The sequence below is a fragment of the Parasteatoda tepidariorum genome, chromosome 3, assembly GCF_043381705.1.
Source record: "Parasteatoda tepidariorum isolate YZ-2023 chromosome 3, CAS_Ptep_4.0, whole genome shotgun sequence".
NCBI lineage: Eukaryota > Metazoa > Arthropoda > Arachnida > Araneae > Theridiidae > Parasteatoda > Parasteatoda tepidariorum.
In genome coordinates this window covers 83,739,452-83,759,601 of record NC_092206.1, presented here as the reverse complement: position 1 = coordinate 83,759,601, position 20,150 = coordinate 83,739,452, and the positions used below count along the sequence as shown (strand labels likewise).

The 20,150-nt window shown below is 32.8% G+C and overlaps 1 protein-coding gene across 2 annotated transcripts in view; it reads right to left on the bottom strand.

Moving 5' to 3' along the window:
* Positions 1-20,150, bottom strand: part of LOC107456042 (uncharacterized) — a 55,975-nt gene that overhangs the window by 28,206 nt on the left and 7,619 nt on the right. For both annotated transcript variants that reach the window (XR_011636450.1, XM_071178908.1), the window contains exons 4-9: positions 18,303-18,595; positions 17,755-17,878; positions 14,245-14,369; positions 8,249-8,400; positions 3,801-3,964; positions 2,303-2,401 (exon numbers count right to left, since the gene is read on the bottom strand). Coding sequence is in view for 1 of the 2 variants with exons in the window: in XM_071178908.1 (XP_071035009.1) it covers positions 2,303-2,401; positions 3,801-3,964; positions 8,249-8,400; positions 14,245-14,369; positions 17,755-17,878; positions 18,303-18,595 (957 nt within the window). In the remaining variant the exon portion in view is untranslated. The remainder of the gene's footprint in view (positions 1-2,302; positions 2,402-3,800; positions 3,965-8,248; positions 8,401-14,244; positions 14,370-17,754; positions 17,879-18,302; positions 18,596-20,150) is intronic.

Sequence of the window (20,150 nt, the reverse complement as noted above, 5' to 3'; positions counted from 1 at the left end):
TTTTACACACCAGATGGCAGTGCCAGGAAATTTTTGAGGTAATTTAAGATAGTTATTTTATTTTAAACTAGATGTCAGCACTAATCACATACGTAATATAAAAATAAAAGCCAAAAAAATAGGCACTTTTATGACCGTTTTCTTGAAAATTTACCGATCGTTACGGGGTTAAGACGGCTGTTGTCAATGAGTGAAAACATGCCAATAAAAATACTCTGTGATGAACGGTATGTTTCAAAGAAGAGATTCCCGTCTGAACTATGTAGATAATTATATACGTAGAAAAATATTTTCTCCAAAATATACTCTTTATGATATAAATAAATTTTGGTTTGAAGAAACATTTTTAATAGGAGTGTTTCCAAAACGGTACTTGCTTTCCAGAAACGTCTCTTAACTGGTTGAACACTCTTGTTTTTAACTCCAGCTAGTTTTCTTCTATCATTTTGGTACAGAAAAGGGTCTTCTAACCGGAATTATAGTATGTCTGTTTATAGTATTAATGTTTCGGCCACGGCTCAATCAACGATAATTTTATTTTATTTTATAACAGTCGTTGAACAGCCGACCCAATTTTATGGTTTTACGACTAGTGCTGGTTAGTTCCGTCAAAAAGTCTTCTACAAAGACACAATTTCTCCCAAAAATTGATCTAATTGTTCCCTTGTCTTCTGGATGAGGTTCGAAATGACAAGAATACGGTTTTGAACATTGGTAGTCATAAGCTGAAAACTTGGTCGGCTGTTCAGAGACGGATATAAAATAAAAACTCGAACCTTGAAGGGTTATGTAATAAGTATCAAATATATCATTATAATATTATATTTAGTGATTATTAAGACTACGACAATACAAAGCAGTTTTAATGCCGATAATGAGTGTTTTACACGAAAGAGGAGAAAATTAATTGAATTAGAGGTACATTTTGAGTCTCATGAATTGCCCTGCAAGAATCACGCATGTTATATACTGTTAATTTCTGTTCTGGTGGTATGAACTGCAAAAACGTGTTTTGCTTAGTTTAATAACGTAAAGGTAACAAATTAAAATAAATAAAAAAATTTCATTAATATAGCTTTATTAATGGGAGAACAAGGTAAGTGGCATTTTCTGAGAGGCTATTATCGGGGTAAGAAAAAAAACTGGTATCCGAACTATAGCTATTTTATAAATAATTTATTAGAAAGCGGAACAAATAATTCTTTGTCTAATTTCATTTACTACGGCCTAATTTGAAATAAAAGTCACTCAAGCATTTTGAAAACTAAAGTGAATTTGTTACATTAAGATTTAGGCGAAAACTATTCTGTTACATAAAACATACCCATATAGATGCAACCACTTTATGTTATTTTCTCTGATTCATTCATGCCCCTAAATATGTCACTTACTTGGTTCTATCACTAAGCTCTTCAATTACGTTGGTGTATGCCTTTCAGTTTTGAGAGTGATTCGGTAGAGTTGCTCAGTACTGATTCATTGATTGTTTTCTTTTTTTATTCACCCCGTGCGAAGAACGAGTATTCAGCTAGTAATTAAATAAATAGTACAAGAAAAAAATGATAGTTTTCATTATTGGCAATCCCCCTCGTAAAATTTCTTAATAGTTTTCACGTTTAATTTCACACTCAATAGAACCATTCCTGATTTTTTGCCTGACTGAATGCGCACTGAAAGGGACTTTAATTTCAATGGCTGTTCTGAATTTAGCTTTTCTATTAATGGCGTCATTATGAGGAAAATGTCCTGTTTTTGTTGTTTCTGCTATTTTTGTATTTTAAAAATATATATTTCTTTCCGTGAACCCACACATTTCATTAAACATTTTAAATACATAATTTTTAACATATTTATTTAAAAAAAAGGATGGATTTATTATGTTGCCCTCAGTAGTGGTTTTGTTCGCTGCTGACTACAATTTCAAAATAACGGAAGACATATAACAATATTTTGTGAGATTTTTAAGCGAGGTCACACACGAGGTCACGAAATTTAACAGAAGATTTTTTGATTAATAATAAGATTTTCAATTTAACTTGTAAGAAATAATTAACTTGTAAGAATTTTTAATTTAACTTGTAAGATAATTTAACTTGAAAGGAAAAAATAAGTAAAACTTTCACTACCGCTTCCACTATTTGGATTGCGCCTAACTATACAACTTTTGTCATGTTTTAATCCTTTCACCTCGAAGTTGACATTAGAAAATGCATTAATATACTTATTTGATTATCTTAGACGTTTCAATGTTTGTCGAGTGCTGTCCTCGTAAAGAAAAAAAATAGAAAAATAAAAGACTCACAGCTGTATCAAGAGGTCCCTTTCCTTTATTTTTGTTCCACATTCCGATGTAGTCAGTGCAATTTGTGACATAGGGTGAAGGTAAAAGTTTCTGTTCTAACTGAAAATACAGAAGACATTTTAAAATCGAACGTTACACTGGAAAACATCTTTCAATAACTACAAGGAAACCGAGTTTTAATAGCTTTTGTTCAATAAAAAAAAACATTCGTTACTACAGAAATGTTGAGGTCATAAAGAAGGAATAATTTAATCATGTTATTTCTTCTTCTTCTTCTTTCAAATCCCCATTTCTAGCCTAGCTAGACAAGGTCGATGAGATTGTTCAACTTCAAAAAGTCTTAAACAAGTAAGGTTCCTTCAATAAGGTCTTGTTTTAAAAGACCGAGGCAGTCCAGTAGATGTTCAGGGAATGCCTGGGCCGAAGAGCACTTGGTACAGAGGGCAAAGCACTTTTCTACTCCAGAGTACCTCAGTGATTTCAGGTGTCCACAGCGGAGATGTGTGATGGCGGTTTGAGACTGGCGGTCTTTGTCAGCTGTCAAACAGCTACCCGGTCTGGTACCCTGGTACCAATTGTGACTGGGTGGAGTGAGCCATGCTGATTTATTTTTGGCTTTAGCAATGGAGAAGAGCTCTGAGAAGGTAAGAGACACTGGAGGCGCAGTGGCCTCAGTTGCACCTGCCTTGGCAAGACTATCTACCATTTCATTGCCTGATATATCTACGTGTGAGGGTATCCATTGTACATGAATTTGACAATATTTGGAGAGGTGTAAAAGTTTACAAAGGATGTTCGTGCTAGTATTGTCCCTCACTCTGTGCCCGCTTGCCAAGTGCTAAACAGCGCGAAAAAAATTTTAAAATTCAATTAACTAACGTCTGCAGTAGGTAAATTCTTATATTGTGCAGAAAAGAAATGATGCTTGAAAAAGTCATTTTAATTAGGATTGCAGCCTCATGTAAATGACTGTATGGTAACGTACTAAGATCCACATATTCAGACAAATGAAGCCATTAATAGCTAAAATCTTTGAATCTTGTTTTCTGATAAAATTGAAACCCTCTTGCTATACCGAGTTTGATCTGTATAATTACTAAAACGACGGTTGATATTCCATTAACCCTATCTGGTGCAACAAATTTCAACACACTGCGATACTAAGTAAAGATAATGGTTTAAGAAAGTGATTGCTAAAAAACGGTGGACGTTTAGAAGCAGTTAGTTTAAAATATTAAGTGATTTGTAATCTCTTTTGAAAAAGTGTTGCCAAACTGGCATTATTGCGCCGGAATTGTCAAACATCCTCTTACAAAGGAGAGTGGTAGCAAAATTTGTTCAATTTGATGTAATGACACTAATACTTAGAACAAAAATGATGAAAAGTAATAAAATAATTAAATCGAACAAAACTAACTAACTGTAGTGAAATATTATTGTCAGTTTCTGTGCGCGTACTGACTGACTAAGAAAAAATGAATCTATAATATGAAGTTACCATTCCAATGATGTTGACGACGTTCACGGATCTTGCTTCTAATTTCAATCCTTCCCTGAAAGGGTTAACCAATCTCCGAGGATCGTGGACAGCCATGTAGATGGCAGGTGTTTCAGTGGAATCAAGATATTTATCCGTTGGGATCATAAAGGACACTCTGATTGCTGAAAGAAACAGTGTACCAAATGAATACTTCTTAAGCACATCATTATATTGTTATAGGACAAATGTGTTTTGTCAAATGTTAAAATACCATATTTGTTATTTCACCTATTTTCGGAAAGAAAGTAATTTCTAAAATTATAGTTCTTAAATAAAGAATTAAAAAAAATTGTATTTCAAATCAACTCTACTTTTTTCTGAAAAAAATGTATCTAATGCATTTTAATCGCTTTTATTATATTTGATCTAATGATAAACACGAAACATTAAATTATGACAAAGAATTTATTTAAATTAACTGTTAAATAACTCTCCTGTAACAAAATGGCTAAAGTAAAGAATGTGTTCAGTCTCTTGAATAAATTAAATATAGTAATTCCAGTGGTAGTTTTAAGTTCTCTAAAAAAATGAATTGAACATTATTCAACTTTAATGGTTAAGTAAAAAAATACAATACCATAAAGATTGAGACAAAGAAATTACTTAACGAATGATTTTATTAATTATTACTTCAATCTGGATTATATACGAAGTTAACATGGTTAAAGAGCTGCAACATTTACAATTAGGGAATTTATTCTTAAAACAATCACATTTTCTTTTATATCCGTCGTTGAACAGAGGACCCAATTTTTGGGTTTACGACAACTAATATTCAACGCCGTAGCCTTGTAATTTTTGAACCGATCCAGAAGACCCCGGATCAGTACCAACAGAGGTGTTGATTTGTTATGGGAACAATGAGGACTTTGCGACTCGACAGATTTAACGCGCATCAGTCACCATTACACGGGGAGTATTCGGCCGGCTGGGATCGAACCCACGAACTCTTGGACATGAGCCTAGTAGTGGTAAATACTCAATATAAACGTAATTAATTTATGCTTGTAAAAATATCAGATTAAAATCGATTGCATATAAAGCCTTTTTAGTCTTCCTTGGTTGCAAGGTGTAGTATGGTATACTACATATTAATTAAAATCATTTGTTAATTCTAATCTAATTATCTAATTTCATTATCTAATCATCTAATTTATTTAATCATCATCATTCATCTAATTTAATAATCATTTGTTAATAATTTAATAAACAGCTTAAATAATTGTAACTGTTAAATTTGTGATAAACTTTTAATTGTATGGTTTTTAATTTCTTCTTTTTACACTTGAAATTAATGTTATTTATTTGTCAGTATTCAATAATTCCTTGCAATAATTTCCTGTAATATTTAAGTTTTAAGCCTCAATTTATTTTGTAACCTTGGGAAAGTAATCTTTCTCTGCATTTATGTTCTTCCTTTAAAAGAAGATTCCTCCTTTTGTTACTTCGCTGACAGCCAGATGTATGTCTAGTCAGCAAACCCCTTTGTTGGATCGAGAAGGAGTGACCCCAAAGTCCGTTTTCCCACGTTTTGGCTTGCATCAAATGCAAAGCGCCCCTTTTGATCTTATGATGGCGCCAAGAATGTTCCAGAACATTCCACAAAATTCTTTACCAGGTGTATCACCACTTTAGACAACCCCGCTTCATGTTTGGCATGGAGCTTAACAATTAATTTCGCCAGTTGGCCAATATTTGCAGCTCTGTGATTTGCCCCTCTGATCCTTCTCCAGCCAACCAAATGGTTATTCGCAAAAGTTTAATTTTTTTGGCGAGAGTTTTCTCCCCTATCTTCATAACGAAGAAATAGTCAGTAGTTGTTTTTCTCTCAATTTGTGTTCGTTTGGTTTTTCGGCTTAGGCCGATTTTTTTCTGTGTTGGCATGTTTGCCAAGCATCTTTGTTTTTTACAATGTTAAGTAGTCAATAAACATGTTTTTCCGCATCCCTAACTATGAGTCTGGTGAGTAATTTTACTGTATAAGTTGTTTTCTCTTCCTTCCTTTTTTTCAGCATGTTCCTCCGTTGCACTGACCTGAAATTTTGCACCCACTTCCAATGCACCCCACTATCATCTTTTTCGGCCTTTACATAATTAGTTTCTAAATTTTATTTAATCTTAAGTTGACTTAATGTTAGTCACCCACCTTTTTCCCCTTTTTGATTTAGCCACACTACACAAGGGAGAAAAAGCCCCACATCCAGACGTGCGATTCAGTTACAAAGTGGCCGAATCACGCTATTTGTCGAAAAAGACATCACTCTATGTGGGAAGGGTGATGGTTTGTATTTTTGCCATAAAATTCACACAGCTAATTTTTTTGGGAGCGAGGACAGCCCCAGTAGAAAATTTTTGCGTCGTCTCAAAGCTTCCTCAACGTCTCCATAGTAAAAGAACTTTTAAAGAATTTATCTTCCTTCTACAGCCAAGGAAAGTCCCCTGAGCTTTGATGTTGCAACCAATACCAGTTCTTCATTTCACTCCCACAACATCTCTCGCTCCGAAATCGACAAAAATCTCATACAGAGCCATTAACTTAGCTGGTACTCAGATAACCAATTCATTTAAAAGTGTATTTTTGCATTTGCGTCGAACTTCGTTTTCTCATATAACAAGTACTTTTAACAAATTATTTGTACAAATCCAATCAAGTTAAAATTTACATGAAAAATTATTTATTTGACGGGGTTTGAATGTCTATGAAATATATTTAACAGGTATTGCAGTTGTTTGCTTAAATAAAAGTGTACAATAATCTAATATAAAAAATAAGATTATCTTAAGGTATCCCAGGTAGCAAAATGATATTATCTAACATGATTGTGTAACTACAAATGGCTTAAGTTACAACTTCTATAAAGTAGGCGGGAGGAAAATGGATTGTAGCAGAATTCGCTAATATAATTTAATTTAGTATTTCTGTATTGTTAACAAAGTAAATAATGCATGGAATAACATTATAAAATTATTATTCTATGTTTTACTGCCTCACAACATTACAGAAAATTGAGAATTATTCTACTACCATCCAAGTTTTCCTCTTGCTTAATCCAAAAAATTAAAAGTAATGCTAGATAATATCAGAAAATACCAAGTCTAATATTATATAGCAGGGATTTCCAACTTACATGAGGCCGGGGGCAGCAATTAAAAATACCAGTCAAATGGAGGGCCGAAAGTTTATAAAAATTTTATATGACTCTTCCATGTTTGAAGGAACATTAAATATAGAAAATTTCTGATAAGCACATGCTAAATTATATTCACAAAATGCAAAAAAACGAAATAAAAAAGGGCGACATACACGATTATTTTTGTGCTTGAATAAATATTTTCCTGGATGCAATATCTGAGAATTGCAAAACCTTGAATGCAAAACCTTTGACCAAAAAATCTTTTGCACCGTTGGTATGTTGAATTTCATTGAAACGTTCCTATTTTTTAAGTAAACAACTTAAGCGATGTGAAATAAAGTACGTCACAACATTTTCAAGAATAATATATCAAAACATATGGCAAACGGGGAGCCATTGCCTTCCTTGCTCCCTACTGTGACAACTCTTGCATAAAGTAATCATATACAGTTCCTAAATACACATAAGGGCGACCTTTGTGCTGAAATACAAAGTAAGGTAAAACAACGTTTAAGAGCACAAAAAATATACGAAATGCAGACAGCTGTTTCGGATGTTCAAAGGGCAACCTTCATCAGTGCAACTGTTGCACTGATGAAGGTTGCCCTTTGAACATCCGAAACAGCTGTCTGCATTTCGTATATTTTTTGTGCTCTTAAACGTTGTTTTACCTTACTTTATACAGTTCCTAGTCTAATTATTAAACGCACTATAAGATTCTATATAAAATTTTAATTATCATGTGATACTATACAGCTTTATTGTTTTTACAAGGCTGAAAGCGGTTTGCAATTGTTTACGTTCGTGTATCAATTGGTTGTACGTATTGTAATGCAATACGTTAAAAATAAATACAAATAGGAAGTATCTTGCATAAAAACACATTACATGCATGTTTAAATATAAAAGTATTGCATATAAACTCGTGCAAAACATGTAATTATTAAAAAAAACTACAGAGCGTGTAATAATTTGTCTAATTATTATAATATACTGATATAATAAATATACTATATTTATATAATATATCGCCAATTTATCTAATCGTCGAATTTATGTCATACATTGTCTAATTTAACCAATTGATACACTTACGTAAACAAGTGCAAACCGGTTTTAGTCACGTAAAAACAATATAAAGCTGTATAGTATCACCTGGTAATTAAGATTTCATATAGAATCATATAGTGTGTCTAATAATGTGGACTGTAAGTGCATATTATTTCACACTATATTTTTGTTCAGCCGACGAAATATGACCTCAATACTTACCGTGAGATGTAGACATGTAGGAAATGTTCTTCCTCAAAGAAATCTTTGGATCACCGTCCTTAGAGTAAAGCTTACTAATTTGAGAACCATATGTGTAACAAATGGTCGGTTGCCCTTCATGGGTCGTGAATGCGACTTCCAAAAAATCATCCCTGAATCATAAAATAGCAATCGTTTAACAAACAAGAACTCACAAATTATTGCACAACATACGAGTTGATGTTGGGAATAGATATAACGGAATTTAAATCTGCTCCCAATAATGAGTTTAAAAATCACAGTTTGTCAATTCTATGCCCCATTTAGATATTACATAGTTAAGACTCATTAATAACCGCCTATTACTTTTCAAATGAGGTCTCACTCAAATTCTATGACTTATAGTTATTAATTTATTTGAAATGTTCCTAAACTTGTTGGGATTACGTCGGTACCTTAAAGGAAATGCGCATTAGGATCGATGTTTTTAAATATGGGCAGTATATTGTGAAATAAATAAAAATTTATTACATTTTCTTTTGATAAATGCTCTTAAAGCTGGGTTTACTTTTCCAGTGGAAATAGTTCACTTACTTCCTCAGTAGATGGCAGCACTGGATAGCTCTGCTTATTATCGAATTCTTGTGAGCTTTAATGGTGTATAACATGATTTGCCTCTAGGTGGCGCCACTATTATAACTTTTAAATTGAATCACAATAGTGATATTTATCTTTAACTGTATTCTTTAATGAAATTTTCGGTTGAATTATGTGTATTTGAGTTTATTTATATTTAATTAGCATTGTTTTATCACTTTTATAGAGCATTATTTAATTCGTGGCTGTTTTTTATCGTTGGACTATTTTTTGCGACGTTCACTGGTGTTGTGCTACTGCTCGAGGGAGGAAAAAGTCAGTCTAAGATTCATTTGCTTTGCTGACAGGTGGATAAAAGGTGGAGGAGAATGGCTTAGAGAGTTGATGAGTGACGAAGTTAGGCAGGGGCCGCTAAGTTGAAATCTGATTTCCTTTCCAAGTCGTCCATTGCTGAAAGTCTACTCACCGAACTCCCAGAACTACAGAAAAAGGTCATCGAACAAAATGGAGCATATATCATTAATCAACCTTTAACACACATATAAATATATGAGGAATTTAGAAAAAAAAAACACAACGATTTTTTACTGAACCCAATACATAAACTGAAAAGAATTAAAATAAGCCAAATTATGGTTTTATTGAAATGAAAACTTAAAAGAATTGCTGTTGAAAATGATTATTATGGAAACATATTTCTTTATTAAAGAACTTAGTTATTTTGATTTGAAAAGCTCGAAGGAAAATACTAATAGGATGTTGTATAAATGTTTTTTTTTCATAATTTGTTCATTATATTATAATTAGAAATATCATATTTTCCTTTAAATTTTTTATTTTATTTCATTGGCATTTTACTTGAAATAAATTCATAAGAACAACCGTAAGATTTCATAATTTATGAATTATAGATTGGATTTAAATTGAGGTTTCAAATCTCCTCACTGGTTATAAAAAGTACTAACTCACGGAACCCCTTTCATTCTTCCACGGAAACTCTAGGGTTCCAACTGGGAATTACTGTAACCGTCTCAAATAAAAAATTTTTAGTAGATCTGCTATTTACCACTTCTTTTTAAGAACTAATTCCTATTCTTCATTATTAAATTCGTTGGGGAAATTGTATCATAAAAATTAATTAAATTTAGGTATAATTGAAAGTAGTAAAAATTAAAGGCCAGTAATTAAAAAATATTTCTTTGACTACAAAAATTAGACCAGTGTTCGACGCTTCAGCCCGAGAAGAGGGAAAATGTTCGTTGAGTGATTTCTTATATAAAGGACAGAATTTGTTAGAAATTATACCTAATATAATTGATAGATTTAGAAGGTTCGGTCTGTCAGCCGACATAGAGAAAGCATTTTTTTTTTGATGGGACACAGGGATTTTTTGAGATATTTCTTCCCGTCTGAAAAAGAAGAAATAATTTACAGAGACACTGCAGAGTAGTTTTTAGGGTAACCTCGAGTTCGATTTTATTAGCGGAATCGGTTTCCCATTCTCTTGATAATGTAGGACCGGAATATGAGTGTTTTTCGCAGAAATTAAAGCAGTCTTTTTACGTTGATAATTGTATGTCTGGTGTTCATTCTGAAGAGGAATGAAAGAATTTTGTAAAACATACTAAAAATATTTTTGCGAAAATATGTTTCAAATTTAAGGAATTGGGAGAGTAATGTTGATTGCGTTTCTAAAAGCACAGGCGTTAGGTATTTTGTGGAATCTGTACAAAGATACACTAAGATGTAATATTAATTTAGATACCGAAAATAAGAAAGCATATACGAAACGATATATCTTAGCAACTGTTCAGAAATTTTTCGATCCTCTTGGCGTAATAAGCTCTGAAACTTCATCTCCCAAAATTTTATTGCAGGTGTAGCGTATCTACCACTACAAAATTACAACTACAATTCACTAGTATATAAGACATGTTAACTGGACTCTATGTTGGGGTACCTTTTCATAGATGACGGTTAACATGGCGAAAGCACCGCCCCCACAGCAGGAAACGTGGAATTTGAACTTAAATTGGAATATTCCTTCCGTGGATATTGCAAATAGTTCAAGAAATGGTTTGATGAAATGCATATATTAAAGGGTTATGTTGAAATAAACGACTCAATTGAGATGCACGTTTTTGTTGATGCATGTAAAGAAACATATTCGACATGTATGTTTTTTAGATCGGAAATCCCTAATGAAGTAAAGGTTCAATTGATGCACCATTAAAAACCGTTATTATAATTAATACCCTGCTGCATTGGAGTACGATTAGTGCATTCAGTGAGAATAGCTATGAGCATTCCAGATATTAAGACCACCTTTTGGAGTGATCCTATGGTGGCATTATACTGGATCAAAAAGCGCAAGGACTGAACAGATTTGTGTAAAATAGAGTGAGAGAGATAAATAGTCTTTTCCCGAATAATGAATGGCGTCATGTATTAATTAGGATAAATGAATCCACTTGATTTAATTTAAAGCGGGTGCACTCCAACACAGTTATTGAAATCCCGATGGTGGGAGGGCTCAATATGGTCCCGAGAAAATTCAAATAATTGGTCTCTCACTGAATTAATTTGTACTGAATTGCCTGACATATTAAATGAGAAAAGAAAGGTTACTTTATGTAAAGGTCACTTTGTCAGAACAAGCAATACCTTGGTATGTTATTAAATGTTTGAATTTTCATAAAATTATCCAATTAGTGGCATCATCAACTGCAGAAAGCTGGTTAATGAAAGACAAAAAGGCGAATTGTCCATTATTGTGATAGAGAATGCTGAGATTCTTTTAATTCGAAGATGTTGAATCAATTCTGAATTTATGTGTCTTTGAAGATGAGAAAGGTGTTATCCGTGTCAAGACTAGAATTATGGAACGAATTGATAAACCACTTTTCTTATCTCCTATTCTTCTTCCTGATAAGTGTTTATTCACTCAAAGACTTGTTGAACATTTTCACGCGAAAAACCATTACGCAGGAAGTCAAATACTGCTCATCATATTTCGAGAAAAGTTTTGGATTTTAAGAGAGCGAAAAACAGTGAGAAGTACTTTAAGCCATTGTGTTAAATGTTAACGTTTTAAGGCTAAACATTTCAGCGCTGAGCCAGCAGCCTTACTTCGTGATAGCCTTACTTCAATGTTCAGAAATTTTTGAAATTGTGAGAATTGATCTGGCTTTACATAAAGCGAGGTGATAAAGTTTGGATTGTGCTTTTTACTTGAGCTCTTTTTAAAGCTAATTTATCTTGATATGGTTAATTTCTTAACAACAGATTATTTTTGTTATCTTTAAGACGTTTTATAGCACGAAGGGAAAGACCCAAAATACTTTATTAAGATAATGAGACTAACTTTAGAGGGGCATTTAATTTGTTACGTGAAATTGATTGGAAAAAAGTAGTTAAAAATACGGAGATGGATAGAATTTCTTGGAAATGTATCCCTCCTACCGCTGCCTGGTGGGAGAGGCTAGTTGTGAAGGATCTTCTTGAGAAAACACTGGGAAATCATACTTACGTATGAAGAAGTGATAACAATTTTACATGAATGTGAGACTATCATTTGTACTAACTTATTTAAAGGAAGATATGGAGGACTTGAGCCCATTACCTCTTATGTTGCTTCTATCGGATAGAAATAATTTTGAAGTATCCGATATAAATATACTTGAATCTCAAAATTTTCATAAAAAAGTAAGATTTCGTGTAAAGTTAAAAGAGATCAGCACGATTTAGAAATGAATATTTAGGTCTATTTATTCAAAAACAGCACGAAGATCCTTGTAATCGTAAGGTTAGGATGGCCGAAATTGTCTTGATCGGAGAAGCTGATTAAAAAACGACAAAACTGGCCCTTCACCAGAGTAGTTGATTTAATTCATGGAAAAATGAGAGAGGTAAAATTAAAGACCCAGACCAATGCATTAATTCGTTCCATACGCACAATATATACATTAGAATTTTGGGTTCACCAACTAAGGGTCCTGTGAAAGCTCCCCTGTTCATTACAGAGCCACCACCTACACTACAGCTAGCAACATCACCTCAACTAAAAAGGACTCATTATGGACGATCTATAAAAGTGCCAAATAGACTTCGGATGTGTTTTGAGTGGTTGTCCAGTATCTCAAAAGGGGGGAGTGTTTGCGTTTATTAAGCTAAAATTGGGTGCCTGGGCCGCGCAGCGCCCCCTAACCCACACATCATGAATTTATACAATGTGTAAAAAACATTTTGAATTTACAACATTCTGGTATAATAATAAAAAAGAAAAAAAAAGAAAGAAATAACATAAATATTAAAATTGAAATTATTTACATTGTATGAAATTATGATTGTGATTTTCATTTACATAGTGATAGATTTTGTTGGAAGATATTTCTATTAATTTATACAGTATATTTTATTATTTTAGGTTTTAAAAGTTCTATTGAGTTCATAGTTAATATTTTTGATTTTTATTCACTGATGATTTGGATGCACTGCATGATGACCATGATTGATGAAGTACAGGATGCATTGAGAACGTTGGTGATTTTTGCTATGATTGATGATTTATTCACTGCGATGATTCTGATGATCTGATTTTATTTTGGAAGGATGGATGATTCAGAAGCTGTTTGGAAAAAGTGTCGTCAACTGTGGTAGAACCTGTGATCTTTAGGGTTGTAGTCGGGTGCTCTATCCGTTCGGCTATGGTTGTTTGTTTCTATTTTTGTTGATGAAAAGAAAGGGGGGAGTGCGTGAAGAGTAGTTTCAGTTTTCTCTCTGAGAGTGGGCAGATGACTTCTTTTCTCTCTGAGAGTGAGAGCGGGCGGATGACTTCAAGATTTTAGAGAGTAAATAGCTTTCGGAGTTTTGTCTGTTATTTTGATAGTCTATGTATCTGTGTCTTTCGTTTTAAATGTGTGTGAAAGCATGGTACTTGTTTTCCTTTTGTATGAACCTGCAATGAAAACATACGGTACATGTTTTCCCATTAAGATAAATTTGGAACTGGTCGCACGCTACAATGTCTGTTTCTCATCTCGCCACCTTACACGATCAGTTTGAAACTCTGCCGAATAAAGAGCCATAATTCATTGAAATTTCGAAAAGAAAAACTTATTTTATAGTGAGTCAAATAGCTGTGAACAAGAAAGCTTTTATGAGGTTCATAACAATTTCCTTAATAAATTTTTTTGTATTACTTTTGTAACAATTCAATAGTTTTGTTACTTCCTGTGATATATCTTTTCAAACATGCTTCGTAAGTAGTCAAATAAGCGTCACCCCAATACGGGCCTTATAACAAACTTTCCTGTCACGCAGCAGTCAATGAGTTAAATATCAGCGACGCAGCAGTCAATGAGTTAAATATAAATTAGATTATACTATCTAATTTCCTTTGTCAAAGATCTTTGACTTACTTTGTACATTTCGTTTCCTTCCCGAGACTTTCATCTAAGCAGGTCGTCAGAACATTCTCGCTCTCATTCCGGATTTTTTCCCATGAAGGGCAGTCATTGCGACACTCATAACTTCCATTCAAAACCTGAAATGCAAAAGAATCGTCAATTGAACCCCTAAAAGTATCATCAAAACACCGTTTCAGGAAGGTATTGTCGATGCATTAAGAGTATGAATTATAAGAAAAAATGTACCTTTTACCAAACTAATATCTTAAGTTTTTTTTGTTAATTAACTATTATACTACAAACTAATAAACTATACTACAAACTACATAACTACATCAGTGCAACAGAAGTAAATGAGAGAAAACAGGGTAAATATATAGAGAAAGGTGACATCACAAGGCGGTTAGAGCAACGGCCAATAGGAGGGAAGGGTGAATGGATGACGACGAATGGGAAGTAAGGAACACAAAAGGGGGGTTAGTTAGGTTTAATCATAGATTTCCAAACAGGAGAAAGATAAGGAACGCTGGATAGGTCATTGACCAACAGTTTGGAATTTTTTAAAATATTATAGGACTCATAAAAATCTGAATCAAAAATTGAAGAACAATTTTGAATGACTTTAGAAGAAGAAAAATCAAAAATATGATTATAGTCCCAACAATGTTGGGCAATAGATGAGCGTTTAAATTCTTGTTTTTTGACATAGGCTTCATGTTCCTTAACACGGCACCTTAAGGCACGCTTAGTTTGGCCAATATATGTAAGGCCGCATTGGCAATTAATTTGGTATATGCCCCATTTGGTATATACCCAATTTGGTATATACCCCATTTTTTATTTTATTTACTTTTTTAACTATTATACTAAATAACTGATAAATATTTGTTTTTCACTTTTAGTAAATAGAATCAATTTTTGAAAATATTTTATAAAGAGTGTATATGAAAGTTGGAAGCAGTGCAAAAGATATTGTTGTCTGCTCAGACCAACTGATGGGATTTGTACCATCCGCTAATTAAGCAGAGAAGGCTTTTTTGTGAAACTGCCGAGAATAAAGTATTGGTGTGGGAAGTTGGCATGATACAAAAGTTGTGATAAGGGCAGCCTTTGGTGATGATCGCTTGCCACCGGGGACAATTCTTGAAGTCTGAAGTTCATGCTGGAAGAACACACCTAGCTTGACTGAATTCATTCATTGATACAGACAATAAACGTTCTAAAAAGTTCTGACTCGACATCAAGTATCATCACCATCTTGCCAATTGTCAACAATTTATATCGCAGTACTGACGTGGCGCACCCAGATTTCTTCTCCTCCCCCCAACATTTGAAAACATCACTTCAGGACGAAAAAGAATATTCAGCCAATTCTCATGAAACAAAAAGAATCTTTTTCGCAGATATCACAACCTCATTTTCTTTACTTTTTTTTATTTTATTTATTTATTTATTGAGGAGAGTTCAACTTAGGAGGTGGGTTTTTAAAAATCTTTCTCAGGAACAAAATTGACGTGCTTCAGTTATTTTGAAAATGTTTGAAGTTGGTAAGTTTTCAACTGAATTCACAGTATATTTTTAGCGAAATTTTTATTTAGAAAGGCAACCAAAAATGAGAAAAGTCATTGATTGTTGAATATCATTCTATCAGTGTGAATCCTCATTGCTGCTCTTTTGATTAAAATTCTTTGATTCTAGGTTCCATTGCTCTTGACAGCTCAAATTCAAACTGTTTTTAGGCTAACAACTATGAACATTTTCCATAATAATAAGAACCTAAAAATAGTAAGAATCTAAGAAAACCGGAAAATAATAGCTCTGTGTGCAGCAGCTTTCTTAAAGCTTCATCGCGTCGGTCACCTGAACGGCAACTTTTTACCTGTTTACTGAAAGCTTAGCAATAAACACAGTAGAAGTTATTTATATAAATGAAAAAAAAAGCCTTTTTTAACTTTCAAAATTTATTGTAAACAATATCTTATTTATTCAGATAGCAAAAAAAAAAATGTTAAACGTGTACATATGCCTAAGCACAAATACTACTTTTTATATATCCCCTATAGCTTCTGAACTATTTTTTCTATTGACTCATATTTGATTTTATTCTGTTCAATGAAGAAAAAAACACACACGAAACAATGCTTTATTCGTCTAAGTAGACATAAGTGAGTAAGAGGCGTAAAAATATAAAAATGCAAGTGTGCTTTTTATACCTAAAACCTATATAACCATGCAAACTATTACTCCTATCATTGCGTGTATAGTCTCTCTCAATTCAGCTTGAAAATTTGCATCAGAACTTTACTCGGTTAAATTCGTTTTTGGATTTATGGATTCAATGTTAAGTATAATGAATTATATAGGAAACAATAACTCATTTGTCTTGATAGCAATGTGGGAGGCGTACCCAAGTAGCATAGGGATATTGTAACAGCCTTAAAGTACATCGACCGACATTGTCAATAACGGAGAAAATCGACACTGTATGTACGATATTGTACGATTTCCATCAATGTCACGTTAAAAGTCTCTTTGTAAAACTTCCTATTTTAAACTTCATTAGGTTCTTAAATCAAAATTAAATATTTAAGAGACAAAAAAAGATATAGAATTGTTATAATTCAAAAAAAATAAAATTCAAATATAAATTTCAAGATATCGAAATAATATCGGACTATATTTGATATCAATATTGTGATAGCGTTTTTCTCACGACATCGATCGGTATCTCTAAATCCTGAAACAAACGATGTACCACTCACAAACACAACCGTAAGGGTATAAACAGACCATACCACAGATTGGAAACAGATTGGATTGTAGTTGGAATTGGAGATGATAACGTGTAAATGTAGTGGGAGAACGAAATTACAATAACCTAAACCATAATTCTATATTCTTTATTGATATTCTTATATCATTTGCATAGGTATTTGGACACCTATGCAAATGACTATATCTAAGAAGAAAAATTATTTTATTTTCATCCTTTCCGTCTTCATTGTGCTATATTTGGACTGCAAACTCTAAAATTCTTTATAGTTTGGTAATTACAAATATTATACTTTAATTTCAGAGAAGCTGGAATAGTTTTGTTATCAGTATTTTCTGGATCACAAGCAGGCGCGAATATTTTCAAATACTTTTTATTTTTACAAATAATGTAATTTTCGTGATTGCAGCATTCCATCTCATACATTTTTGGAATGTCGGTCGACATTCTACAACGTTTGTAAATGCTGAGAGAAATCGATCGACATTCCACAACGTTTTTTTACAATATCTTTGTGCTATATTGAACATACGTTACAATAGGGGTCAATTTTTAGATTGTACAATATTTCGCTACGATATCGTACAATGTTCGAAGACGCGTTTTTACAATATCGTTTTTGAGATATGTGCTACTTGGGGAAACTATTAAACTTGAGTCTTTTCGTCTCGTGTTTTGTCGCATAAAATTCTCTTCAGTTAGAACGCGTGCCTTAATCACAAAAAGAGGTGAAATAGCATTACACTTACCCCAAGGAAGCGCTCGTTAGGATCTGGCGTGCAGTAGAGAGGATATTTTTCACAGAGTTCTTCCTCGGATTTGAGGAATGTGCACTTTGAGGGGTGTTCCAAGCATACATTCTTCCGATTCCGCCTGAAGAATTGAAATGATACATTATCATAATGTTATTTTTTTTTAAAAATGAACTCATTTTTTAAAAATTTTTTTTGAAAAATCCAAGCCCTCAAATAAGTAGTTAGGTGTTAAAAAGCAATTAAATTTAGAATATGAAAGATAAGGAAATAATTTGATCGAGTTTTTTTAAAGTGTATCTTAAAGAAGGGAGTTTTAGTAATTCCAACTTCGTTCTTAGAGATATCATTTCTTAAAATTTAAATATTAATTTAACTCTTTATTGTGCATAATTTTTTACTTTACTTCAAAAAGGATTTTGAAAAGTCAGATTAAATTGACCCTAAACAAAAGTTCCCTAGAGAAATCTTTTTCGTAGAGATAATAAGTCTGATTAACAACCGTGGTAATAGAATTTGTGAATAAGTCATGTGATAGTTCTTACGTATTGCTGTTGCAGATAGTGATGGCGGGTCTTTGGATGATGCTGGGCCTGCTTATAAATTCGTTCATGGTTGCCTCGTATGACAGGTAAAGCTTCGTCAAATAGAGACTGTGATACAGGAACCCGCCCACTGACAGAAGGAATACTGACATCTTCACCAGTCTCTCCTTTTTCGATTTCACCAGTACCACATCTGACATGCTTCGAATGTAGGCATTCTTCAATACCGCGTAAATGCTCAGCCTTTTCCTCATGGTGTGACACTTCATTGATCTGAGCTTTTTTATTCGTTTCTGTGTACGAGAAAAAAAATTTAAACAAATCAAACATCCAGGATGGTGAAATAAAATCAATTTAAAATATAATAAACACATTTCCAAATTCTTAATTGAATCATTCAATGCAAATATTGCTTGCCAATAATGGAATCTATAAATAAAGCAGAAAGTTTGCATGTACATGCATAACAGTATACGCATACATGTGTATGCATGCATGTATGTGTATACATGCATATATACCATATACAATCCGCAATTCTGAGCCGATCCACATCAAATGTGGTGCACATACATTTGAAAATACGGTGAAGCTAACTATGGTGATCAGTTCATGTGCTACATCCTATAGAAAAATGTTTTCTGCAGGATTTCATAAGTATTTTATAATATAAAAAATTGCCTAGTCTATAACTTTACTTAACTCAGTGGAGGCATTTTTATTAATTACTTATGTATGATTCTCGATGTAGATTAGCACAAGAAAGATCAGCATTAATAATTCTACTTGATATGAGCACCTTAAGATTATGTAAGATGTATGAAATTACGTGTTCATTTTGCTATTTAAATGTGTTTTCTAGCAAGTTTAATTTAATGCCAACAAGAATCAAAAATAAAATTGAAATAATTTTCGAAAGACCGAAGTAATAGGAAAAATTGTTATTGAATTTTTTCTTTAAACTAGGCTTAAATAATACGTAAAAAATGCATAGATAAATATAAATGTGCGAAGTAAGTTTTAAATTAAACTTTTAATTTTTCTTCCGTTTTAATAAATTTAATGTTATGCATTGGAAAAGTAATAGAAAAGTACAACAAATAACAAAAAATAAAAGCTTTAAAGTAAGCATCAATTCAGCTGGATAATTTGTAGCAGGGGTAATTGTAGTACTATGACATGTGTTCTAAAAATTGATTATATAATACTAGTGGGTTGCGCCCCCTGCTCGCTAACGCTCACCAACCCCCGAAAATTGCTTCTCAATCTTATATGATTTGCGAAGCAAACCAAGATCGCTTCGCTCGCTACTAATATAGGTACATTGCAAATGCACAAAATTCTAAGAATTCAAAACAATCATTCAAATCTTTTTTTTTAAAAAAAATTACATCTATTTAGTAAATACTAAGTCATTACAATAAATCTGAATTCAAATAAATGACATGTAATTCGTTAAACCTATTAGAAATGTGCTATAGTATAATTCGTGATATAAATCAAAAATCATCAAATAAATTCGTAATATATAAATTCGTTAAAAAAGCGCTTTCGACAAAATACTAAAATAAAGATCCATCAACAAAGACTACTCACTTCTGCCTAGCTTACTAGTATGAGATTGCCGCAGCTGATGCTCTCTGGTTATTTCAGTTTCCGTTTTTAAAAGCGCTATATGTTGAGCCACCTCAACTAGATTTGGCATGTGACATTTTTAGTGGCAATCATTGGTCGATTTTCTAGCGTTGCCATTCGGGGAGTTGTAATGAGGCTTTTTTTGTCGCCGTGTAAGAGAAATAGTAACGTAAACAAAACAAAGCAAACGTTGCCACCGGCGGAAAAGAAATA